The sequence below is a fragment of the Monodon monoceros genome, unplaced genomic scaffold (assembly GCF_005190385.1).
Source record: "Monodon monoceros isolate NGI ecotype Baffin Bay Population unplaced genomic scaffold, NGI_Narwhal_1 Super_Scaffold_2, whole genome shotgun sequence".
Taxonomy (NCBI): domain Eukaryota; kingdom Metazoa; phylum Chordata; class Mammalia; order Artiodactyla; family Monodontidae; genus Monodon; species Monodon monoceros.
Genome location: NW_021703776.1, coordinates 84,818,863 through 84,845,787, shown reverse-complemented (window position 1 = coordinate 84,845,787; position 26,925 = coordinate 84,818,863). Strand labels below are relative to the sequence as shown.

General features: G+C 50.6%; 1 protein-coding gene across 1 annotated transcript in view; it reads left to right on the top strand.

Moving 5' to 3' along the window:
* LOC114901599 (plexin-A4-like) overlaps positions 1-26,925 on the top strand; it is a 293,914-nt gene that overhangs the window by 78,001 nt on the left and 188,988 nt on the right. Inside the window, exon 3 of the mRNA XM_029233535.1 lies at positions 14,238-14,420. Coding sequence (XP_029089368.1) covers positions 14,238-14,420 — 183 coding nt within the window. The remainder of the gene's footprint in view (positions 1-14,237; positions 14,421-26,925) is intronic.

Genomic DNA, 26,925 nt, shown 5'->3' with positions numbered 1-26,925 from the left:
CTTGGAGAGAACAGAGGGAAGGCAGCTTTGCAAGACAGGCTAATGCCAGGACTGGGAGTAATGGAGCCAGATAACAAGCTTTTGATTTTTCTTTGGGCTTTAATTAGCCTTTTCAAGTTCGAGGCAAGTTCAGGGCTGAGAGCAGAAAGGAGGAGGCCAGAAACTCCGCACAGGGCTGGGGCTGTCTCCCCAGCCAGTCTAAAAGGCCACACCAGCTTTTAATGCACAGTATCAGTTTCCTTTGATTCAGCCCACACTCGAGTTAGTTTGCTCTGGGGCTTGGCTACGGTTCTTTTGGCCTCAGCTCAGACCACGCAGGCCAGGCTCCTGGGTGTCCCCGTTGAGGAGCCCTCACAGGCACAGTGTTTGCAAACCCAGCTTTTCCTGCACTCATTCATTCACAAGACCGTTGGTTTCCTTTCCTTCTTGCCTTCTTACCTTGAGGCAGGGAGGGATGAGATGAATTCTAGAGTTCTTTTCTGCCTCTGAGTCCAGGATTCCCTTGAGGCCTGGGAAGGGGAACCGATTCTCAGATGGCCTCTGTCCTGCGGCGTTTCAGCTGCAGGAGAGTGGGGGAGGGGAGCATGAGGCCCAGGAGGCTGACTTTAGGACTTGTTTTTTGTAGGGTTGGGTGTCCCTTGTGGGTTTTGTCACAGTTACAACTCAAAGAGCTTGAAAAGTGGTTCGTTTTAAAACCGAGATATAATTGACATGTAACACTATATTAGTTTCAGGTGTACGGCATAATGGTTCAATATTTGTATATATTGCAAAATGATCACCAGAAGAGCCTATAGTTAACATCCATCACCATACATAGTAACACATTCTTTTTCTTATGATCGGAACTTTCGAGATCTACTCCCTTAGCAACTTTCAAATATACAATACAGTACTATCAACTATGTCACCATGCTGTACATTACATCTCCAGGACTTGGTATTTTGTACCTTTTGCCCAGTGACTCATTTTTATTGTGCTCCTGTTGTCCTAGTTCCCTAAGCTAGAATGCTTGTTCCATGGTGCTCTTCAGGCCTTTCTGGTCTCTTCATTTCCTGGGATGCACATTCCTTCCCCTGAACTCATGCCTCCAGGACTCAGAGCAGGTAGTAGTATGAGCCCTGAGGCTCCACCCCCTCACCAGGTCCCAGCTGTGTTTGGCTGTGTTCAGGGAAAATGGGGTCGGAGCCTGCCATGCATGGGGCGTTGGTGGAGCCACGTGGTGGCCCACAGCCTGGTGACCAGCTGCGGGGAGAAGCTTTAGGCTGGGAACCTGGAGCCTCGATCTGCAGGCCCCCAGGGAGCAACCTGTTGTCTTTATTCCAGGAGAACCAGAGAGGCTGGCTGAGCCCCTATCGCAGATAAGGGCCAGCCGGCCAGGAGTGTCTTCCTCTTGGGACTGTGTCCCTGTGAACGTCAGCGCATGTTGCAAACGAAAACCCTGGAGTGGGCGTTGGGTGTAGAGGCTGGGGAAGCAGCCCAGGTGTTTGCTGGTGCTTGGGGGAGGGGGGGACGGAAGCAACTTCTAGTTTTGCCTTCTGGGCCTCTGCCGTTGCGGAGCACAGGCTCCGGATGCGCAGGCTCAGCGGCCATGGCTCACGGGCCCAGGCGCTCCGCGGCATGTGGGATCTTCCCGGACCAGGGCACGAACCCGTGTCCCCTGCATCGGCAGGCGGACTCTCAACCACTGCGCCACCGGGGAAGCCCTACCATTCTTTCTTGTGTTCTGTTTTTCCCAGCTTGGATGGAAAGAGGTATCCAAGAACAAATGGGCTGGTGTCTGAAAATTACTCTAAGGACCTCAGGAGGGCCTGTGCAGAAGGAGGGTCCTAGAGGGATCAGCCAGGGGTCCTCCAAGTGTGTCTTAGGACTTGGGAGACTGTAGATCAACCTAAGGCCTTTTGCTGGTGAGCATCCAGGGGCGGGCTTAAGGATAATGATGTAATTTCTTTGTTTCTGCTGCTCAACCCTGAGATGGTCTCTATCTTCGGTGCCTTGGAAGGCTGCTATCCGGGGTCCCCAAACCCTCTGTCTGCAGAGCAGTGACAATTGAGACAAGGAGCTCACAGCCTGAGGCTCTTGTCATGTGCCACGGCCCTGAGCAGGCCAGGGCGACAGCTCTCAGCCCCTTTCTGGGAGCCCCGACACTCCTGACCTGCAGTGGGACTGCTGGGCTGGAGGCTGTGCTGTTGAGGCCCGAGGCTCTTGTGTTCTATGTGGGCCGAGAGGCCCGGTGTCCTGGAGGCCCCCGGGCATGGCTATCTATATCTCCTCACCCTTTCTTCAGCCTTTGGGGTCACCTCACAGGACACTAGCCCTTCTGCCTCCAAATGAGTTAATGAATGGATGAAACTCTCATTAGGCCCTTGGCAATGTACCCTCTCCTGGTTGGTGCCAAGAATCATGACATGACATCAGTCTCCAGGAGCCTAGGAGTCCAGGAGAGAGACGCATCCAGGCGGGTCATTACAGCCTGTGTGACGGGAACGAGGGCTGTGGCCATGAGAGTGACTGTCACTCATGCCACTTAAGTCTTCCCTAAGTATGGAGCCAGTTGGATTGGATGTAGGAGTCAGGCAGCATCAGCTTCAGTGCTGAGAAGCCTGGATGAGCAAAACTCAGCTGCTTAATCGCCCCGTCAAGACTCGAACTTGGAACTTAGAAGATGTTGGTCCGTGGGACGGAGACTGTCACCGGAGTGACCGCCTCACACCTGTCCAGCCTCAGTAGCGGGGGCAGAGGGTGGTGGCCTCCGAGCCGCCCCACAGTCCCCCGGGGGAGTCCGTGTGTTGCCTGACAGTTGACAGAGGGCTTCATTGCCTCCCCTTCTCTCAGCAGTTCTCAGGATAATAGGAAAGGCAGACATCCTGTCCAGTTGAGGAGATGGAGAAGCGGAAAAGTCAAGTATTTCACTGAAGGTCATGTAGTTGGTGGACTAGCGCCTTCTCTGCATCCTAATTCTCAGCCAGGTGCTCTTCCCGCTGGTGATTCTGCATGACGCAGCGGTGGCCCCTGGGCTGGGATGACTCACGGCGCGGGGCCGTCTGGCATTGCAGGGCGTTTGCCTTGCTGGGCCCTGCAGCACTAAGAACCAGTGGCACTGGGCTCCGCAGTCACCGCGGGAACTAGGAAACCCCTCACATTTCCAGAGGCCCCTGACAGAGAGCCATTGCCAGGCCAGGGGCCTGCCTGCGTTCAGGGTTTACTCACCGGCCCTGCTCAGTCTCGCAGGGTTCACAGAGGCACCCGGGACCGAGCTTTTTGTCGGGGAGTGGGAAAGGAGAACCCCGTTTGTGTGTGCTGTTGCTGTGACTCATATCCATTGCTCTCCGGCAGGGCAGCCCTGGGAGGAGACAGGGTCACCCCCTGGACGCGGGCTGGCCTCCCAGCTCAGCCTGGATGGTCACGCCGTTCGGTCTGGCGCCTGGGATCCTGAAACTCCACCAGAGTGCGTATCCGGAATGGCCAGGCAGCCACCCCAGGCTCCGGGTGCCGGTTTCTGCCCGTCTGCTCGGGCTGTTTTCTTTTCCTTTCAGCAGGAAGTGCAGCTCTGACTGGATGGGTATGTCCTGTTGTTGGTGGCGCGAGGCAGGCCTTTCTCTTTCTGCTCAGCGGCAGTCCTCTCTCGGACCAGGAACTCCTGCTCCTGTCTCCCCCATCCCTCCTTCCTCAACTCCAGTTCACTTCACACACAACGCACGCGCGCGCGCGCACACACACACACACACACACACACACGCACACACACGGCGGCCATTAAACGTGCACCGTATACACCACACTCAAGTCCCAGTGACAGCGCACATCACAAATCTCCTTCCATGTCAGCCCAAGCCCTCACCCCTCACAGCCCACTGACCCCGTACTCCAGACTTGTGTTTTAGCGGTGGGTTGGGAGGTGCTGCCATATCACAGACCCTGTCTTTATTCAAGTTTTCCCCCCTCCCCTTGAGACGGCTCCTGTTCCAGGTATTCAGGTGAAAAGGACACCCACCTCTTTCTCTTTGGCCAGCAGAATTTGCGATTAAAGTTGCATCTCAGCCAAGTACACGTGGTGCTTTGGGGTCCAGGATGGTGGCTGAGCCCTGGGTGATATGCTGGGCCTGATGAGAGGAAGGGGCTTGAGGCTGGCCTCCTAGGCTGGGCATGACCTCCCAGGACACCACCCTGGAGCCCATTGGGCCAGCAGGGAGGGTGACAAGACCCAGGAATCACATCTGCAGACCGTTAACACAGACAGCTGCCACGACCTCAGGGCGGGGTTTACTGAGCAGCGGTTAGGAGGTGAGGCCGGCAATGCCGTGTCCTAACACCGAGAGAACGACTTCATGAAGCCCTGCACAGAGGCGTGCACCCCTATACACACACCCACGTGCGCACACGCATCCTCTCTGCTCTGGATATATGAATCACTTTCTCATGGTGTCTGTTCCCCGTCATTTCTGTCTGTCTGTCGCTCTCTCTGCTGTGTTTCACTCTCTCACTTACACTCACACTCTGTGCACAGTCATCCCTGAGGCTCCCTCTTTCTGTGATTTATCCTCCCTCACACCTCCACACTACACACAGCAGCTAACACAGCGAGATTTCTCTCCCGTGTACACACACGCTCACGCAAACACACACACACCCCGCCCCCGCCCCCCCCCCCCCGCCCCAGATGGTGTGCGACAGCCCAGCCCAGATTGGCAGCCAGGCCTCTCATTCAGTCAGCACACAGACTGGCCTGACTTATCCATCCAGATCTTCATTTCTGGGCCTTTCCTTCAATTCCCGTCATCCTCACAGGGTGGCGTCTTGGCTGGGATGCTGGCCTGGGAGCTTGGGCCTCTGGGTCTCAGCCAGGTCCAGCTCGTGAGAGATCACTGAGCTGGTGAGCGGTTTCCTTTTTGCTTTAAATTATACATTTCACCTTCTAGAAGGAGGTGATAAAACAATATCCCTTTAATAAAGTCTGCTGAGACTCCTAGGGAAAGAGAAGTACAGAGACATTAATAAATGATGATAGTCACAGAGCACCTTATATTTGTAGAACACTGAAACGTCCCATAGCATCATCAATGTAGCCTCCTTTGGTTACAGTAACCACCTGATGAGACAGAAAGAGACTTAATAATATTGCTGTGATTTCATACTGATATTTTTTCTCCACCAATACCTGCTTTTGAGAGATTTGGGCTGTACCTAACCCAGATGTTATGTTCAGAATCCCAGGCCTGGAGCGTGCCCCATCCGCCTTCCCTGCCATCCAGCACGTGTTATGAATGCTAAGTTAAGGCCTTTGAAGGAGAGGATACATTTCCAGCCAGATCCTCCCTGCTGTCACCTTCATGTGCCCCTTAGTTTTTGTAAGACAGAAGGGAATGACTACACGTTGGCACACGGAGCTTGCTTCATTTCATTAACAAAGTTAGTGGAGAGCAGGAAAAAAGACAACTCACGGAGTTCTCCATTCGGCCTCTCAATTTACATTTTTTTCCTGGTGGATTGGGCCCCGCATGCTGTCCATGTGTTTGAAATGGGATCAGCGGGGGAGAAGAAAGCCCACATCTTTTCCCAGTCTCGGTGTCATTACTGTGTCTCTGTCAGCGTTCCAAAATATAATGGGATTTGTTCAGCTGATTTATCCTGCGTGCAGGCAACATTATCCAGACCCATACTTGGGCCTGAGGAGCAAAGAGGGGAAGATGCACAGCAACGAGAGTGGGGCTAATAAAATTTATTCCCGCTAACAAGGGAATGACCTACCCCATAATTCAGCCTGACCATTGGGACTACTGTTTCCTAGTGCCCGCTAGAAAACACACAGACTTAATCATTGTGGTGTGCCCTGCTCCAATTACAGTCCTGGTGGCAGCTGAGTTTGTCTGCAGTAGACAGGGAGAGAAGTGGGAACGTGGGATTGATGGGCTGGGTGGGATTTCTTTGCCCTTGACAGGCAGCCACTGGGGACCTCTGAAGCTTAAGGTACAAAAGGAAAGGGACAGCACCCGAGTGGGTTTTGCTTGGAACCATTCCAAGGCCTTCCCTGGTCTTTTCCAGGTGCCCAGCTTTGGCTTCTGGACTAGTCCCATCACGGAGGTCACCTGCAGAACTGGGCTAGTGGATTTTCATTCCTATTTCTTTTGCTTGGCCTGCCTGTATCTCCAGTCATGGTGTCGTGGCCCTCAGTCCTTACCAGAGGGAGGAACGCAGGGCTTTGAGCAGCTGAGCTAATGAGGAGCAGGTCAGGGGTTCAATCCCTGGGATCCTGACTTGGAGCTGCTCTGTGCCCGCTATGCTCAGCATCTCCTAGGAGCGGTGCATTGCTACGGCTCGCTACTGGTTACACTCTGGACTGCAGAGAGGGTGCTGGGCTTAATGCCCGTCTCTTGGGAAAACAGCTCAAATTAGTGGCATTAGTTTCCTATTAGAAGGATAGGTTGTTATCATGATGATTGAGTGACCACGTAGATGACCTGTATTTTGGTACCCACCCTTTTGAGTTGCTTAGAAACAGGGCACGTGGCTCTTAGAAATCTTGGTGCGATTTGTCGGGTTCTTTCTCCAACCCCAAGACAATTTTCATGAAGCCCCTTCAATAACATGTTGGTCTAACTAGGTTACTGTGGCTGTGGTTTGCTGGCTTCCCCTCTCTGTCTCTGCACATTCATTCCCCCTACAATCTCATTGAAAAAGACACAATAAAGAACCGTTCTGAGATAATGCATTAGTGATTAAGCGGAGGAGGCCTCCTTCCCGCTCCTTTCCTGACGTCTGGGCTCACAGCCGAGGTGTAGGGCCGACCTTCACCTCTGTCGGGGCTTCTCCATCTTTGAAGAGAGTTCAACCACCTGGGGTCAGCACGGGCCATGGGCAGAGCTTCGGGGAGGGTTAGAAATCATAAGAGCGGGAGGAAAGTTTATGCAGAACAGTGAAGCAGTCAGAGGGTGGTACCGTCCAAGTTTTGGGATCTCTTTCTCTGTTACAGAAACGAGCACTCAGGCACGTGGGACTATTTTATGGAGTAACAGGCTTTCTGATGAGAGTAACCTTAAGCCAACCAGGGCCTCCCCACGGGGTTCCTCCCTCCCTGAGGGCTCTCTCTGCTTCCCTCCTGCCCTGCCGTCAGACGTCACACAGAGTCATACACAGTGAGCATCAGACCCTGGTGCGTTGATGAACACCTTGGGGTCAGTGGTTCTATTTGACATCTGGCCCCAATAAGTGGGAGATCATTATCTTCCTGTACCGCAGAGATTTACATCTGGGGTCTGTATGTAGACATGAGCTACTACACTTACCTGATCAATATCTCCCTTTATAAAGAAATCCCACATGTGAAATTCACTGCGGAGGTCTGCTCTGGTCAGCTCCTGGTGTGTGTGTGTGTGTGTGTGTGTGTGTGTGTGTGTGTGTGTGTGTGTGTGTGTGTGTGTGTGTGTGTGTGTGTGTGTAAAATAGTGGGAAGATGTTTGGGACATGAATCTAAGGACTGCTGAGCATGAATCTAAAGACATTTTCTTTTCCACGTCAGTAGGCACCTCATGGGCTTCCACCTTCTTTTTCACCTAACTTGTATTTCTTTTCGAAACTTCAGCTCTCACTTTCCTTTGGGATAGGTCAGCCCAGGAAAGGAGGAATCCCACTCTGATGACTAGCCAAGGGCCTCCTCGGGATGGGAGAGGTAGTTCCTCCCAGAGATCACAGAAGGGTGGAGGGCTTATCCTGGACAGAAGAAAAGGAAGCAAGCACTGTCCCAGAGCAGCCTCTCATCCTGACAGTAGGTTCCCTGATCATGGAATTGGTTCCTTTGGGGCCACCCTCTAGCAACTTGGAGGAAGCCTCCATGTAATGCCAGTTTTTCCATCTAGTCTGGGAATGTGATAGGTCATGAGGGGTCATTTCACTCTCTAAGCCTCAATTTTTCTCTTCTGTAAAATGGGGCTGTTGAATTCTAAGATCTTAAGTCATTTTCCTCTGAAATAGCACAATGTGTGAAAGCTTGGCCATGCACTGTCCTGGACAGAGAACCCAGAATTGAGCCCCAGTGTCACTTCTTCTTCGAAACCCTGCTGCTCCCCTCTGCAGTTGTGGCCCTGCCCTCTGTCCCCACAGCGCCAGGTGCATAACTGAAGCTGGGCCTACATGGCCTCGTCTAGTCATGGACCCGGTCTGTCTCCCCCACTGAGAAAGGGGCAGAAACAGAGATGTTTTCATCTTTATACTGTTGGGTCCTCACCTGGTGCTTGGTACCTAGTAGGTCCTTCTAAACATTCTTAAGCGAAGTACTAAATGAAGAACAGTAAGTAGCGTTGTCTTCATTTAGTGCTTCAGTTTCCCCTGATGGAAACAGGGAGTTCCAGTAGCCTAAGAGACCAAAAGTTTGATGGAAAAAGGCCCAACTGAAGGCCCCAGAGTGGGTGAGCTCGGAAGGTCTCTGATGCCTTCTCCCCCCATAATGGTCTGGCTTCCCAGCTTTGGGGGTAGGCGCAGGGGTGCTCAGGACTCCTCTGCATGAGGCTGGATGCTACTTTTGCCTTCAGGGAGGGCTGGAGAGCCGGTTTGCTCTGAGATGGAAGGACTCCTCTCTCTTCAGGAGCTGCCCATGAGCAATGGGAGGACCAGGTCTGACTTTGTATCTTCCATCCTGGGCTCAGAGGCTGCAGCTGCCGGCCCAGAGCAGTCGGCAGCTGCAACCCCTGTTGGAGGAGTCGGCTGCATTTGTCCATCCCTGCAGGCTCATCTGGTTAGCCTCCTTTGGATCAGTTTGGGATATTTGCAAACAGTGGATGCCGTGGGTGAGAGGGGCAGCCTGTGGCTATGGAAGAGACCGGGTCCCAGAGCTGAGCTAATTGGCCCACAGGGGGATGGACCTGGTGACCTTTACCTCATTAGCGCTGCTTTTGGACCACTGAGCTCTGGCCAGGTTCTGATCTTTCCATAATAAGGACTCAATGTGGGGTTTCTGCAAAGGTGGGGCAATGAAGGGCAGGGCTAAAACAACTCCACCTGGCAAGGCGGGTGCATCAGGAACCAGGCTGGGGGCCATGCTAGACCGGAGGAGGAGTGATCTCAGAATCAGGTTCCTGCCCCACCTCATCACCCAAGGCCTACAGGATGGGTTGGCACAGGTGTCAGGTTGATGGTGGGGCACAGGGTCGGAGGGTGATGCCCTCATTGTCTCCCAGGTCTGCCCCCTTCTTCAGCCCTTCTCAGAGGGTCTCCACAGAGACCACCAGACACTGCGGGGGCCCTCGGGTGGCTGCTTTGCAGCTCTGCCCTGGAGCCTGTGGAGACTGTGGAGGAAGGATGCTGGCAGCATTTAAAATCCCCTTTCCGTGGAGATGATAGAGCTTTTCAGAGTGCCAGTCTCTCTGCAGAGTGGGAGCAATTTCCCTGTAATTGGTAAAGTAACCGTAACTGCTCTGTCATTTGAATGTAGCGACACGTAATTGCATGGTAACCTTTGCCGCGAGGGAAGCACGGTGAGCTGTGAGATCGTAATCCGGGGTGTCAGCTCTGGCTCCCCACGCCACCTCCACCATGGCTGCTCGGCTTGGGGGGCTGCCGTGGGCTCCTCCCCCCAGATCCAGTGGGTCCTGCTCCAGTGGTTACGCTTGTCACGTGCCGTTCTCTCCTGGGCCGGTCTGTGGCACCCTCAGCAAGGAAGGGACGCCTGTGGTGATCTAGGAGGTGCTTCTTACTAAAGCGCTGGGAAGGGGTTAAGGTACAGATCTCTGAGCCCCACAGCCAGAGTTTCTGATCCAGTGGATCTGGGGCGGGGCCTGAGAATTCGCATTTCTGATGAGTAGCGCAACTCTTCTGGATCTTAAGACGATTTCTGTGCTCCTTCATTCAGCCTCATTGGCCTGATAGATCTCTAGGAAGTACCACCTTTGCTCTTTCCTCTTGGTAACATTAGCCCCTTTAATCTTGATCACACCTCTGCGAGGTGGATATCATGAATTTCCCCAAAGACGCTAAGACTCACACAAGTTATCTGAATTGCCTAAGGATGTGACCGACAGAAATAAGAGCTAGCGCTCTCCTAGCGCTTACTAAGTGCCAGACACTGTTCTACATGTTAGTCATTTGATCCTCGCCGCAGCACCGGGAAGTATATGCTATTATTATTATCCCTATACTACCCATGATAAACTGGGGCACAGAGAAGTTAAATACCTTGCCCAAGGTCACACAGCATTAAATGGTGGAGCTGGAATTCCAACCTAGGCATTCTGACTCTAGTTCCACAGTGCTAGCCACTGTGGGACTCAAGCCTTTATTTAGTCATCCATCCATCCATCCATCCATCCATTATCCATTTAACGTGTATGTCTTAACCTACTGTGAACCAGGAACCAAGCTAAGGATACAGACATGGGTAAAACATAGTCCCATCCTTGAGCTCATGGTCCCTGGAATCCAGTGGATCACCAATCTTAATTTATAAGCCGGATACCCCATGAGGACATTTATGGAAAGCAGATTTGGTATCTTCCTGATGGGGCAGAAGGGACCCCAGAGGGTGTGGCCCTGTCTAAGGCCTTGAGGTCTATTCACAGAGTTGCCTGCTACATATATTCCCATGCAGCAGACCCTAATTTCTTTCCTTGGTAAGAATGAAGCTGCTGTCTAATGAGTAAGCACTGTAGCAGTGGCCATAGCTCATCCGTGGGTATTTGTGGAGTGGCAGGGGAGAGGTGCAATCTGGGCCTGCGGGCCTGGTGGGCCCCTGCTTACAGCGGAGCCCAGTCCCTTCCTGGCTCCTCTGGCTGCCGCTCTAATCTTGCCGTTAAGGGGCCCAGGGGAGGGCTCGGCCAGGGCCAGACTCCCCCGTTGCCCAGGGTGCTCAGGAATCTGCACCAACCCTTACCCGTGGAAGGCTTTCGCCCATTAGCCTTCCCTTCCAGGGGCCCGGCATCTGCTCCCTACACCCCAGCCCCCGAGGTCTGCGGGCCCTGCGGGACTCTCCCTCCTCTCTCCTCTGCTCCCAGTGCGGTTATTACTCTGTGGCTTCAGGTCAAACTCAGCGGGTGGTGTCCTTAGAGAGCTGTGCTCTGGCCGGGGAGTGGGGGCGGCGTGCAAGGGCCACTCCCTGCCGCCATCCTACTTCTGTTCTGGGCAGGATTTCCATTAAAAAAATTAACATGAAATCCCACCTTACCTTAATGAAGGACTCTCCGGTTCAGCCGGTGTCTTCACACCTGATATCTCACCTAGGCCTCGGGATGGGCCCGTCTTGCTGTTTTACCGTCAAGGAAGGTGAGGCCCAGAGGACAGGAGCAGCTTGTGCCAAGATGTGCGGCTGGGAAGCAGCTCAGCTGCCTGTGAACGCGAGACCTGTGCTTTCCCCGACTTCAATGTTAAAACTCCCTCCCCTATCACCCCCGCTTTGAGGAAACGAGGAGTAAGCCCCTTCCCACCCCACGCCATAGCCAGGGGGCCTCAGCATCCACGCAGACCCGGGCTGCTCCTGGTCAAAGGCCTCCATCACCCCTTCATCACCTGGGGCCCCGCTCAGAGGGAGAAATCGAGGCACAGATGAGCCTGGGCGAGAAGCCATCGTCCCTGGAATCTTGGCCCCACGGTAGGAGCCCCAGTTGTCCCCTTTGCCTCATCTGAGCCTGATGACAATACCACGAGGTAGGCAATGCGGGGTGTACCTGTCAGGTACAGGTGAGGAACCCGAGACCTGCCTCCTGATGGGGCCTCGCAGGGAGCTGTCATGAGCTGAAACCAGCAGAGTCCTAGCTGCCAGGCCACAGGCTGAGCTGTCCTCACTTCCTAACGATGAAAACATTCCTTACTTGGCCCCTTGACATGCAAGATGCCACAGTGGCAGAGACTTGCAAGTCCCTGACTTTCTGCCTCTGAGCAAGCAGGGATTTAATGTGGCAACTGGCTGAATATACACTCTCTTTTTGTACGTAGTTGGTTTTTATCTCGTGTTCTGCCCAGTGAAGAAGAATGGTATTTGGAAACTGACCACTCAGAAATGTAGTTTTGGGGGGCTGAGCGGCCTGAGCCTTATCAGGTCAATGAGGCGTGTATTGGTGCCTCGCTCCCTGCCTCAGTATCCCCTTGTGCGGAGCAAACAATCATTCGGTCTCACCTACTTGGAAAATGGGTTGTAATGGGTGAGGTCCTTTTGCTAATGGCAGAAGTCCCAGCAGCACAGTTTAGGGCCCAGAAAGTCCAGGATGAGGACTCCTTCTGAACCAGAGGCAGGAACATGCAAGGCCATGAAGATTCCTCAGCTGCCGTCTGAATGCTTGGCAGGTCACGGCAGTTACGTCCAGCAGGGAGAAAACACTGTCTGCCCTTGATCTGGATTTTTCCTTCCTCTCTTCTGTCCATCTCTTTCTCTCTCCACTCTGTCTCTCCCTACCCCCATTTCCTCATTTTAGGAAAGAACCGTAAAGATCAGACTAGACCTTGAAAGTTTCCTCCCACCTTTGACTCCTATAGTTGTTTTTGAAGGGGTGGAGTGCGTTTGGTCCGGGTTGTGGGGCCAGACCCTGCAATAGAGGCCAGAGGCAATGCCAGCCGTGGCGCAGTCGTCTGCTCTGCACGTGGCCTGCCGAGCCCGCCCATGCTCCCTCCGGCCCTGCCCTGGCTGCTCCCACCACGATAAGAGGGAGGGTGTCGGTGCTCAGCACATTGTCTTCCCTGAGATGGACAGCACTGCTGGGAGAGAGCTGAGGGAACCCCCGCATCCCTGGAAAGCGCAGAGTTGGCCGGTTTCACGCAGCTCCACTGGCAAGAGCCTGCCTGCTGGTTGTCCAGATGCCTCTTCCTTTGGCTGGATTGAAGCCTTTAAAAAATGGCACCTTGTATTTTATTTCACTCCTTTCTCTGCGAAGTCCTAAGGCGTTTACAGGCATGAGCTCTATAGGCTTTATGGAAGCTCATCAAAAGGCAGAAGTTGTTTCCTTCATCTTTACAGAGTGGAAAATAAAAGCACAGGGAGATGGAGTGAGTCTTCTAAGAGCACACAGTTCTTCTGAGAAAAAAGGGGAAACCCAGTGCAGGATCCTAGCACCTCGGAGAGATCTGTGCCCACCCAAAGCTGCTCAGTGGAGGGCTCTGGAGGCCCCTCCCCAGCCATTGTCAAGGTCTCCTACACTCCCCAGTAGGACTCCCTAGCTGTGACCCTCTGCTTACATGGGGGTCCGGGAGCCTGGAATAAAACAGGGAGAATTTCAGCTAAAACACTGGGGAGTGGGTGTGGGCAGGGAAATGGGCCAGAGGTTTTTCTTGTTTCTTGCCTGACTGCTGAAATTGTCCCAGAGTCAGAAGCAAGAGTTGGGTCAGTGTGTCCCACAGGGTACCTGGGAAAACAGTCTCTTTAAGGGATGCTAAGAGGTGTTCCGGTCAAAAAAGTGGTTTAGGGAATAAAATGCTGAGAGAACTTTAAACACATTTCTTCCTAAAAAGACTTTACAGACCCTTCTTGTAACAATTAGGAATGTCTTACATGGTGTTAGAATGCACTGCGTTTCACTATGTTTCCCAAAGTTATTTGCCCAAAGAGCCCGTTTATGGTAGAATATCTTGTGGGACTGGGGTTCCGGTGGAAGACACTTTGGGAAATGCTGGTGAAGGTATGACAAGGTCAGGCTGCCTGCCCTCCTTCGCCATGTTCTGAAAGAAGCAGAGAGCCTGAAATGGGACACAGTGAGGCACCTGTGGCCTGCTGAGTTCATCCACAAACCTTCCACTCCTCCTTTTCCCAACCGATTGTCTGTACGTGTCTCTGCCGTGGTGTTGTCACACATGTGTTAACATTTCTAGTTCTCTGTTCCACATGTTCAAGTCCTCATCTGTGTGTCTGCTCAACAGTAAGTGTGTGGATGTGGAGACCTCGCCCCTCTCACTCCCCAGCAAGGCTGTCTGGAGCCCATGCTCATGGGTGCTGGCCCAGTGCTTTCCCAAGGGATGGTGATGATGGGCCATCTAAACTACCAGGATGGTGCCTGGAGGGGTTGGAGGAGGGGCAGAGAGACCACGGCGCATGGTGTAAAGAGACTCCAGGGATCTGTGACTTTTTGCCATGGTCCTGCAACCTACTTAGATGACTGTTGACAGGTTACCTAGTTTCTCTGGAGCTGAGTTTCTCATGTAATAAAGGAGGGATTTATAACAGGTGATGCATCTGTAAGGATTCTTCTAGCTCCAGAGTTCTCTGACTCAGTACCTCCACCCATTGCCCTGGTGCTCGCTTCTAATTTTTCTCCTCCTTCATTTTCAGCTCCTAACCATTGATGACAACTTCTGTGGCCTGGATATGAATGCCCCCCTGGGCGTGTCTGAGATGGTGCGTGGCATCCCCGTCTTCACGGAGGACAGGGACCGCATGACTTCTGTCATCGCATACGTCTACAAGAATCATTCTCTGGCCTTCGTGGGCACCAAGACTGGCAAGCTGAAGAAGGTAGGACAAGGTGTAGTCATTTTGGTTCTTGTGGAGGCAGCCTGTCCCCGCAGGATGGATGTTTTCTTGCATTCTTTTACTACCTTGGGCCTGGTTGGCAGTGATACAGGTTTGAGCTAATGGCTCTGTTGCTGTTGAGGTCATCAATGCTACTCTTGTCCTTCACGTGCAGGGTTGTTGTGGGACTCACAGTGGGTGAGTGTGTGGACCCATCTCTTGCGTGGGGCTGGTGTGCTCCAGAGAGGTGTGCGTCTCCAGGTTGCTAGGCCATTCTAAATATGGTGTATTCTGTCCAACTTGGGCTTATGCCCCAAGGCAATAGCTTTATGAGGCCTGGGTGGTTGTGGAGGATGGACAGGGGCAAGGGATATGCCTTTTCCTCCTGCTTCAGCCCTTCTGGCTGGTGCATCCATCTGGACTCCATTCAGGGAAACCGACAGAGGAAAGTGTAGCACCTGCTGGAGTTGCTGTTAGGGCTAAGAGCCAAGTCGTGGGACGGGGAAACCCTGGATGTTTTGGGGGCGCAGAACTGCCCTAGGGGGAGTAGAACCGCGTGATCTGGGGACGTGAGTTTTCCTCCTCGTTCTCCAGAAGCTTGCTGGCTTCAGGGGCACTGGGTGGCCTTGGCCCATCCGCCGTGTTGGGGGCCCCTATCTATCTAGAACTATTTTCTCGCCCACCTCTGCTTGGGTTCTCGTCTCAGTGAGTTGGTGCTGGCCCCATAGGGTGCCCTCCTTGCTTGGATTAAAAGCCTTTCTAAGACTCTAGGCAGTAGGTCCTGTTTTCTGTTGGCTGATAATCATACTTGAGTCTTTTCCCTGGGAAATATTGATGACTCCATGTGGAGATCCTGCTTGTTTTAATTAGGCTTCCCTTGGAATTAACTGGACATTGTGTGATTCAGATGGATAAAGTGGCGCTGCCTGACCTGAGACTGAATTTTGATGGCTGCTTTTCTCTTTGCTGTATTTGTGGGTGTTAGCTGGGTGGTCAAGGGGAAATGCTCTCTGCAAATCTAGGGACTGTGCCTGTTCTCCCATCCTACTGTGTGACAGCCCATTTCAGCACTTGTTTTTTTCTTTAGAGTGTACGTCTCTGTGGAACAGGCAGTGGGGCTGGATGGGGAGAGGTGGGGAGCAGAGGGTGTGGGGGTTGGGAATGTGCGTGGAACAGTTACATGCATAGCAGCTGGAAGAAGAAACATATGTTGGGGAAACGCTGTGGCACACTGCAAGGGTGATGCAGGCAACACGCCACGCGTCTGGGATTGCCCACCTCATCGTCATGTGCTGCCTTCTGTATCAAGTTAACAAATAATTTAACCATCATCCATATAGCTTTAAGAATTACATTTTATGGTCTGCCTTCTGTGAAGAATATATTAAACACAATTGAATGTTTTCTTGCCGCCTTGATCTTCTCGTTTAGATTATTACTCACATGTTGAACGGGGTTCGCGGACGCCCGGGGAAGATGCTGGGAGGTGTAGGCGTGTTGTGTTTGATCGCTGTAGCCTTCCCGGCTCTTCTTCTAGCATACCGTGTCACTCAGCACTTCCAGATGCTGCCAGGAAGTACTGGTCCACATCAGCGCCTTTCTTCCTCCCTCAGTCTGCGGCTTCCAGCTTTCAGTGAGCTAGGAAATCAGATAACCAAGCTTGCTGAAATTGTGTCTGATAAGCCTCAGTATAAATCGAGGAGGGAAGTCCACGGGCTGTAGAGCAGGGACCGCGGGGACGTTTCCGTTAGCTGCTCAGATGACTTCATTCTTCACTAAGAGTCAAGGAATTTGATTTGCTGGCAAAGTGAAGTCTGAATACCGAAAGCCTTCCCGCATGCAGTTCACACAGTGAAATGTGTTGACCTGCTTTGCTTGCCCCGATGGGTGAATAAGTCCTGTTGAGGGTAAATACGTAAGCAAGGAAATTTGGGGTGCTTTAGCTCTTGTCTCTACGGAGCCCAGTCTCAGTGCAAGAGAGAGGTGACTTCCTGCAATATCCTGAAACATGCCCACCCCCTAAACTTCCTACCAGGTGCCAGAGGATCCTTCACTTTCTGGCCAGACCAAGTAGACCCTGTAGAAGGTTTTTTTTGTTTTGTTTTTCTGCTGTTGTCTGAGCTGGTTGGTATATGGTGTCAGTGAAATAAACTTTGAAAATTCAGTGCACATAACAGAATAGAAAGTTGTTTTCTCTTGGCGGCAGGGGGGAAGATGTTTCTTGGCCATGGCTGCATCGTAAACCCAAGACGGTCGACTTGCAAATGTGTGCTCTTGGTCAGAGGGTGGACAGAGGTTCATGGCGGCTGGGTCCCTCTCCCCTGTGGAAGCCGGCCTCCTGATGGGAGGTGAGAGTGCAGCCCATCTCCATGAGTGTGGGCTGAGGACACCTCCGGGAGCTTGGGCCAAGTGCACACAGACATCCCTCATGGGGCAGGCTGTGGGCAAAGCCTTGCCTTGAAGTGTCCCCAGAGGTCAGCCAGGCCAGCAATGACAGGCAACACCTGACCGGGAGCCTTGGGACTTTATAAACCGTGGGCCGGCCTTTCTCATCTTTTACTTCGCGGGGGTGGGAGGGCTTATATAAGAACAGTTCTGTTTCAGCCACCTGGGACATTACATTTAATTTCCAGTACTATAGTGGGACTGGTGAAGCATAAACATTTGAGAGCTAAGACCAGAGGGTCACGTGCAGGGGGGAATGAGCCAGTGGCCCTCCCGGGGAAAGCCAGGCCATTGGGGCAGCCAAACTTTCTGCTCCACGAGCTCTGAGCGGGAGCCTTTTTAATAGTTTAGCTGAAGCTCAGCTACCCTCCTGCAGACTCAGCACAGCTGGCCCAGGGGGACAGTCTGAGTTCGTAAAGGAAAGCCGGGCCGCCGAGTCTGTTGTTTGAAATAATAAAAAGCGAAACTGGCCAGTTTATTTATTTTTTCTAAACAATAGAATTTCCCAGCACCCTTGCTCGCTGAGCACCACTCCCCTTTCCTTGTAATAACTCTGCCTTGCTTTTCCAAGAGGTTATCAGGACCCCATTCACCTTTTGGGCAGAGGCCCAGCCATGAAAAGCTCTGGGACTGCAGGAGGACTTAGCAGGAAGTTTTGTGAGCTACTGAAACCAGGGGGTGAGAATAATGGAAATCACACTGTCGCCATAATTACAGAGCTGGTTTCTCTGAGCCCTGTAATAATCTCCCGTGTGTATCAAGGGCCTCGCGGAAGTTCTCTGCAATATGACAAGGGACTCAAGGTGGGAAGGCTGGGTGGGAGGGGGTTGGGAGGTTTGCTAAGAGTAAGGGAGTTTGCTCTGAGTTTCAGGGGTCCAGGAGCTAGACTGTAGCTATCCATGGGCTGCCTTCAAAATTACTGCCTTTTCATTTTGTTTGAAAGGTGTGGGTCCCCATCATTTGCGACCTTGTCTCTGATGACCATAATCTCACTCCTTTAGTGCACACATCACATGAAGCAGGGGGAAAGGAGGTGAGGAAAGTACCAATTTGGACGTCTTATTTTTTCTGATGTGTGTGTGCCGCAGCTGGCATTGGCATCCTTTTCCACGGGCTGTTAAGAAATGTGGCACATAAATGCTCCAGTCATCAGGAGGTGCCTAGGAAGTTAGGAATAAGTCACAGACTATTGCAATTTCAACTATAGGGAAAACTCTTAAGGCAAACACCATCCTGATTTGCTTTAAGATGTCCGTTTAAATCTGGAAAACTTTGAACCGGCTTGGGGTAACGAGGTCAGTGTTGCTTCAGAAGGACGAGACCTCTTTGCTCGAATATTCCAGCCAGAAGTCCACCCTGCTTTCTCTGTCTCTGTTACATTTTTACACTAAGTGATCATGTTTTATGGCTGCTGTTCAGCAGTGAATTACTGCCTGACATTAGGGGGAGAGTAATGTTCATTGTGAACCAAAACATCATAAACTTCTACTTGAGGTGTGCTTGCTCCTTTCATTTTGTGATTGCATCTTTCCTGGGTGTTTTGTTAGGTTGAACTGCTCGCACGAAGGGGCAGAACACTTGATGGATGTTGGTTAAGCGGAACCCTGGCTGGCCCTGCTACTGGCTTGTCGTAGGATGGGCGTGTGTGCACATGTGAGCACACACATGGGCAAACCACGCCATACCAGCCCCTCTGGATAGGAATTGGGTGTGTGTCAGCATGGAGGGTCAACAGCAGTAGATAACACAGTCATTCTTCTTGGGAATTGTCATGCAGATTAATTCAGTCTTCCTAATTTTTTTCTCTTGAGCCTCTTTGAATTATTTTTACATTTTGTTTGATTTTATTTTATTTAAATATAGAGGATTTACAGTGTTGTATTAGCTTCAGGTGTACAGCAAAGTGATTCAGTTATACATATCTATCTATCTTTTCTTTTTTCAGATTCTTTTCCCTTACAGATTATTACAAAACATTGAGCGTAGTTCCCTGTGCTATGCCAGTAAGTAGCTCCTTATTGGTTATCTATTTTATATATAGAAGTATGTATACACTAATCTCAAACTCTTAATTTATTCCTCCCCCGCCTTTCCCCTTTGGTAATAATAAGTTGTCTATGTCTGTGGGTCTATTTCTGTTTTGTATATAAGTTCATTTGTATCCTGTTTTTAAAAGATTCCACACATAAGTGATACATATGATATTTGTCTTTCTCTGTCTGAGCCTATTTGAAATGGATCTGCTCATGTTCTGTAGGCCCTCCCTGACTATGGGTCCAGAAAGGCAACCAGCCAGAGGTGGAGGGAGACCCACCTGAAGCTGTGTCGTTCTGAGCATAAGTTCTCAGGAATGGGTGCTGTGTGTATGTGTTTCTGTAATGCTTGAGTCACAGAGCAATACCAGATCAGAGATGCGTGGCCCCTGCCCTGCAACTTCCTCAGTGTATCTGAGAATTCTCCTTAACATTCACCTGGAAATTTAAATCAACTTTAACTAAAAAGAAATTCATGCCCCGGAAGGCTCTCCAGATGGCTGGAGGCATCACAAAATCCAATAGAGATACAGCTGGAACTCCAGCTTGCCCAGGGCCCCTGCCATCAGAGCAGAGGCCGAGTGTACCCGTGTAGGGTTTGGTCAGTTTGCTGTGACATGTTAGGAGTTTCTCAAACCAGAGCTGCTGGCCAGTTTGCATGTGTTTAGATACCCAAGCAGAAGAGAAATATGGAAGAATCAATGCTGGACAATTTCCATTATGGGAGGAGTCCATCGAAGCTTCTTTTTCTTTTCTTTTCTTTTTTTTTTTTTTTTTTTTGATTATTTTCATCGTGTTCTGTTTTTGCATTTCCCACCCCTGGTTTTGCAAGTAGTAAGCCTGTATAGATCTTAACCTGTGAGTTAAGTGAGGGGGAGGCTGAGGGTGTCGTAGACAGAAGAGCACAGCAGATGTTCCGGGGGGCCCCTCCTCCCTCTGACTTCACATCTGAGCAGGGACAGAGAGACAGCTGTTGGGTCCTCAGTCCTTCAAGCCTGGGGATCCTGGGACTGGCCTTCAGACCAGCTTCACCTTGTGCCTACCCGTCCACATCTCACGGTCCTCCTCCCACCTCGTTTCAATCTCCTCTGCTAGGTCGTAGGCCTTTTTGTCCATGTTGTACCCAGGAGATATGGAAACCAGCTAAGCTTGACAGTATCCTCTTGGGTATATCTTATATTCTTGAACAATATCAAGCCCTCACTCAACCATCCTTTTTGCGTAAATGTGTCCTCACTGGCACTATTTTCTTATCCTATCCTACTTTTCACTACTTGGCCCTGAGGCTCACCCACTGTCCCTGCAGGTCCCTGGTAGGGATCCCAAGTGGTCACCAGTGCTGACCTGAGTGGGGTTGGGGTGGTGTCCTCCCAATTTCGCATCTGCTGCAGCCCCTCCCAAGGCAGTTCAATGCCAAGAGCTGGGGCTTAGACTCATTCTCCTCCTGGTGTCCTCTTGAGACACATTTTGAGATCCCCAGAAAATACTACCCTGGGAACATTTGTCATCCTATTTTCCAAATGATCATTGCTACTGCACATGATTTAAGGAGATGGTTTTAGGTGAGCTTTGCCAGTTCAAGATTAATTGATACATGTGTGCCATTTTTTTGTGAATCATATGTGCGTGTGTATATATATATATATTTGTGTAGAATGATCCTGATCATAAATTAAAACGCAGACATGAAAATTGAAGAAAGTGCTGCAGAAACACCCCAAATCATAGAGCACACTCAGTCAGCTGATACTCAAATGCCAGACGCGCTGGAGGAATTCATCCAGTGACACATGCAACTGAAGTAAAATATTGTGCTTTACGAGAACGTATCATTAAAATGAAAACTAGCGGCATATCAGGAGTCTGGCCATGTAACCAAGACAACAAATATGGGAAAGGATAAAAGACATGATGTACCAGAGGAAGAGGGAGGAAGCAGAAAGCAAGAGGAGGAGGTGGGCCCCCAGCTGTAAATGGTCCCCTCACTGTTGGGCTCATAGCTGATAGACTCTGGATGGGAAGAGAATAGAATCCAGATGGTGATACCAGTGGCAGCTCTCAGCAAGGACAGGACCACGGATGGGGAAGGCAGTGGTAGCCAGATTGACTCAGAGCCCACCAGCTGAAGCTCTGATTAGGGGTCTTCTTATAGTTCCTACTTGTTCTCAAGTGACTTCCTGGGAATGTGGCCACTGGGCTTACTTCCTGGTGGTGTCCTGGTGCTCTTTCCAGCAGCTTTGGTTTCTCATAGAGGCGTTCACAGTGACTTCTAAAAGAGCTCCTCGAGTCTCCTGCGTTCACTCCATGCCTTCTATCCTGTCCCTTGGTTATGGATTGATGTGTAACAAATGACTCTGAAAGAGATCTCTTCCAAGATCAAGCACGTGGCAGTACAAGGCCTCAGGTCCTCACTGGAGACATCAGTCCCTTGTCATGTGGGCCTCTCCGTCGTGACGGCCGCTCACACCACATGGCAGCTGACAGAGAGAGAACCAAGAGACGGCGAGCATGATGACAGCCAGTCTTTTTGCTAATTTCGGGAGTGTCATCCTATCACTTTTGCATCATCCTGTTCATTAGAAGCTAGTCACGTGGTCCAGCCCACACTCAGGGGAGGGGCGTCCACAAAGCAGGAATACCAGGAGGCCGGGGTCATTGAGGTCATCTTAGAGGCTGCCTGCCACACGAGGGCTTTGTTTCTGGACCATCAAGGATACCGGAACCAATATTTTTAAAGTTCAAGTTGAGTTTTAGTGATATAGGAAGGGGCACAGCTCTGCTCAGGAAACAAAGTGGCCCCAGCACTGAATCCTGACTGCTGGCTCCCAGAGGTTTTGGTTGACATAGTAGAGAACCCAGAGGATGAGCAGGAAGGAGCGAAGTGGCCTGCCACTCCCACAGGGCCAGAGAGGGTGCCGCGCCATCCTCAGCAGGAGGTCTGGGAGCACGTGGGGACCGTCCTGGGGGCTCTGCTGATCTTATGGTAACAGTGGTGGTTTATAAGGGTGGATGAGAGAGACTTACGTTTCAAGTCGGGAACTGATGAGAGCTCTGTGTGCATGGAGAATCCGTGCCTCCTGACTGATCTCTTTGAAGGATCACCTATTTAGGAAAGGGTCATTTTCCTGTGAATTAGAGCTGGCAGGAAAGAGGATGAGAAGGGAACTCTTCTCTTGTTGCAGAGCACGGGCTCTGGGCACGTGGGCTTCAGTAGTTGTGGCTCGCGGGCTCTAGAGTGCAGGCTCTGTAGTTGTGGCACGTGGGCTCAGTAGTTGTGGCTCACGGGCTCTAGAGCACAGGCTCAGTAGCTGTGGCACATGGGCTTAGTTGCTCTGCAGCACGTGGGCTCTTCCCAGACCAGGGATCAAACCCGTGTCCCCTGCATTGGCAGGTGGATTCTTAACTACTGCGCCACCAAGGAAGTCCCGCCCCTCACATTTTGAGTCTCAAGGGTCCCGGCTAAATTGAAATACTAAGGAAGAGGCTCCCACCTGAGAGACTGTGGGGTTCCCACTTACACAGCAGCTCTTGCATCACCAACCTCCCTCCAGGGACAACTTCCCTCTCGAGGGGCAATTATGCTGGAGCCCATCCCGCAGCAGAGTGGGCAGTGGCCTTGGGGAAGGGCCCAAAGTTTTCCGGGAAACAAGCTGTGCTTTTCCACTTACCACTGACCTGCCACCCAGGACTCATTTGGGGTGTTTGTCTTTGGGGTTCTTACTAGAATTCTCTCTCCGAACAGCCTGTGGGACTGTGTGTAGTGGTTCTTGATTACTTTTCCTGTTGCTGCTCAGCCAACATCCCTGTCTTTTCTCATTTGCTAGACAGCTGCAAACTGAGTCATATCCCATAACTGCTTGGCAAGTCCTCTGCAGCTGAGGACCTAATTATACCGTCTCCTTAGACCCCTGGTCATTTTAGCACCTACCTCCACCAGCCCCTCCAACCTTCCTTTTCTTTCTAAATGCCGGTCTCCTCCACCCGAGCCTCTTGGCTTTTCTCTGTCCTGGACCTACTCACCCCACATTTACTCTCTCAGCTCTTAACCTTTGCTGCCTGTTGCTGTGCAGCCTTGGACTCTTAACACAGGCAGGTCCACTCTCAGATGTTATCTTGACCAATTACCCCTGATGACTGTGGGGTAGTAAGTCACGAGGCAGCTCTGGCTCCATGATTTCTTTATAGATTTGGTGGCTTGAGGGACACTGTGATCAGATGGTTTACTCTGTTGACCTGCTTTGCCCTGTTGGTGCCCGTGTGAGTCTCATTAGGAAAAGTGGGACAACAAGTGGGTCCACGAGCAGTGGGTGTTGGCTCAGGGGTCCTCCCCCCTTCACAGGCTCTCCCTTCCTTAGGACCACTTTCTGGCATCCCCAGTGCCTCCCCTCATCCTAGTTTTTCTGCTGGGACCTCCTTTGAGTCCCCTTCCAGAAGGTTCCTCCCCACTCTCCCCCAAGGCTCCAGAGGCCTTGGAAGCAAGCAGGGTGGAAGGGAAGACATACAGGAAGAGGCGCCCCCATTCTGCTCTCGCCAGGGGGATGGACTGTCTTTCTGCTTAACCACTCACTTCTCCCACCAGATTGAGAGTGTGCCGGGACTGGGGGAGCCGAACTTGAGAGTGCCCTCAATGAATGGTTGGACTTGAGAGACCAGAATGATGCTGAAGCCACCTTATGACCCGCTCTCATTACTGCATCCACAAGTTACACCAAATCTTGCTGCTTTCCAGGTCTTCCCAGTGGGAATCTCAGTTGCCAAGTGTTGTTTCAGGCAGGATTATACCTAAGGTCGCATGGGTATCTTACAGGCTTTGTGGTTTCTGATAACAGTGAAGGTGGTTAGATACATTTGGTTCATTCTTAAAGATCTGTGAGTGGATAAATTCTTTAACTTGGTCCTTCTGCTAACTTGCCAGCATTCCCCGCAGTGTTCACTCAGCTCCTTCCCTTTCGTCCTACCTTCCCCAAAAGAGCACAGCATTTATCCATGCTTTTCTACCAGATACAGGATCCCTTTGCAGATATTTTTCATGATGGGTGCACAGGCTTTTTGAGAATTTGTATGTACTTATAACCATATTTTAAGTGCTTTAGATGAGCATGCATAGAATGTCTTATATAATCTTTATGATTAAAGCTCTTCTGGGTCTTCCCCCAGACATACCAGGCTTGGGAGAGGAAATTTACGTTTTAAACCTCATTCACAGAATCCATCTTTCTTAGATCCCATGAGGTTTAGTCAGGCAAGATCAGCTGAGGCCCTGTATGAACCTGAACTTGCACGCTGTTGGCCTCAAGTGCCGCTATGGCAGCTGGGGTGCTAGACTCCTCCATGAGCTGGGCAGGGTCAAGGCCACCTTGATGCAGGTAGACTGACTGCTTCATTGCCTCAACTAGGTTGTGGGCTTCTTAACCCGATGGAAAGGTCATGGGCTTAAGAGATACGAGTTCATCAAAGGAACCAATAAATCCTTTTCTAAACTGAAGAATCCTTTTCTAAAATTAATAGCCTCCGAATGTATCTATTTTACCAACTTGAGTTTTTATTCAGTCACATTTTGATTACCCAGAAATCATAGGCAATAGAAGGTTTCAAAATCTGAGAATTCTTCCTGAGAGGAATTTGTTCATTTTCTTCACATAAAAAATACATTTATTAACACATCTGGATCTTTTCCCCAGCGTGTCTAAGCCTTTCCCAGTTAGAGATAGGTGCCCAGCACAGTGCTTTCCTGAAGGTAACAAACGCGAAGTAAAAAATGTATTTGAAGATTGACTCTTGGGTCTTAGGGTCTTATAGTACGTGTGTGTGTGTGTAAGTGTGTAAGTGTAGGTGTATCAGCTAGCTTAGGCTAAGTCATGCTGCAGTAACAAATGACCCCCAGATTTAAGTGGCTACAACAACAGCATGAGCTCGTTTCCAGCTCATGTCCATGTCCACTCTGGTTTGGCAGCAGCTATGCTCTATGTCATTTATTTGGGACAGAAGCTGAAGACATGCCAATCTCCTTCCTGGCAGAAGGAAAAGAGAGATGGCTGTTAATGCTGCTGCTTGCAAGTGGCACATGTCATTGTCCCTCACATTTTATTGGCTAAGCCAAAGGGAATGGTGTGGAGAGTGTATCCTCGCCACAGGAAGAGGCCTGGTGCATATATGTGTGGGGAGGTGGGAGGGAGGGGCAGAGAATATTTTGTCATACCGTTTTACAGAGTAAATACCGTTTACTCTAAGGATTCTTACTGTGAACATCGCACTGAATCAAGACATATCGACTTGGCCCATCCGTAATGTGTTAGGTGTTTCTTGAGTTAATGAGCACATGGTATCTTCTTACTTAATATTGGAGAAGAGGTATGAAAAATACAGGATATGGCTGATTTTACGTCATCAAGCCCAGACATAGTGTTGGAGATTTTTTAAAAAATGAAATCCTCTATCAGCTTGTTTTCCTGTGATTTGCTTTTTCTTCTGAAACTGACATTAGAATTGTTCAGATCGTTCCATTCGTCAGGCTCTGGATGTTTGTGTTTCCCTGCATCCAGTTTTCCTACAGAGTGAGGGTACTTTTCTACTTAAATACAAAGATTAGATTGTGTTCAGCAGATGTCTCTTGGGATAATTAAATTATCCAAATTTATTACATCATTTCTCTTAACTACAATTAAATGGAGCCTTCCAAATGAATTTTCCCCATTTCTTCCAAATTAATTTAACCCCCCCAAAATTCTCCTACTTCCCCTCTGAATTCTGCTTTTCTGACTGTGAATTCCAAAACATTCACTCTGGACATAGGCAGGACCTCTGGCCCTTGAAATTCATCCTCCAGGCAAGAAACCCAATCTGGGAATTCCAGTTCCAAAGCTGACTACTGACTCAGGACCAGCTCACAGACCTCCTTGTCAGGGCTCCCCACCATCTGCTCCTCTCTGGAAAAGGCAGAAGTGCAGAGCTGGAATCCTGAGTGGAGGAAGCCGTCCTGCAGATCGGTTTGAAAAACATTGATTTTTAGCCCTCAACCTCATTCTGTAGATTGCCAATTTTTTGGCTGACATGTCTTAAATTTACATCACATTGATGATGTCTGAGGAGTCATTGAGCATCCATAACTGGGTAAAATGATATGTATTTTCCTGGCTGAGCTAGTGACAGCGATTGGAAGGGCCTTGGCAATCACAGAAAGCAGTTGCCCTGCTGCAGATATGCTAGGAGGAGCCCTCTGATCCTTTCCAAGCTCTGCACCTTCTATTTTCAGGTGGGTAAGAGATATACCCACATATGCGTGACTGTGAGCCCTCTCCCACATGCATATACATTCATGTCATAAACATGCACATGTACTTAATCCCATGCATGCTGATGTGTGCACACACACTTAGGAACCAGACCCTTCTCTTTTAAAAAAAATTTTCTTATTGAATTACAGTTGATTTACAGTGTTGTGCTAATTTCTGCTGTACAGCAAAGTGACTCAGCTGTACACATATATACGTTCTTTTTCTTATATTTTTTTCCATTATGGTCTATCCCAGGAGATTGGCTACAGTTCCCTGTGCTACACAGTAGGACCTTATTGTTTATCGATTCTACATGTAATACTTTGCATCGACTAACCCCAAACTCCCAGTCCATCCCTCTCCCTAACCCCTCGGCCCACCCACCTGGCAACCGCAAGTCTCTATGTCTGTGAGTCTGTTTTTGTTTTGTAGGTACTTTCTTCTGTGCCATAGTTGAGATTCCAGACCCTTCTCTTTGCACTCAAGCCCGGGGCTGGTCCTCCCTGGGATCTGCTCTCTTGGACTGAGCCCCACCCACCTCCCTCACGTTCTCTCTGGGAAATTAGCAGCACGCCATCTAATCAGTTTACCTCTGACTCGCCCACTTTGGCTTCGAGATGATGACAGAGTGGAGCTATTTAGCTGTCAAATGCTGTGACTATCGCCCAGATGGACAGCGCCTCAAATATCAGAGTGGTTTCATTCTCCCGTGTGTGTGTGTGTGTGTGTGTGTGTGTGTGTGTGTGTGTGTGTGTG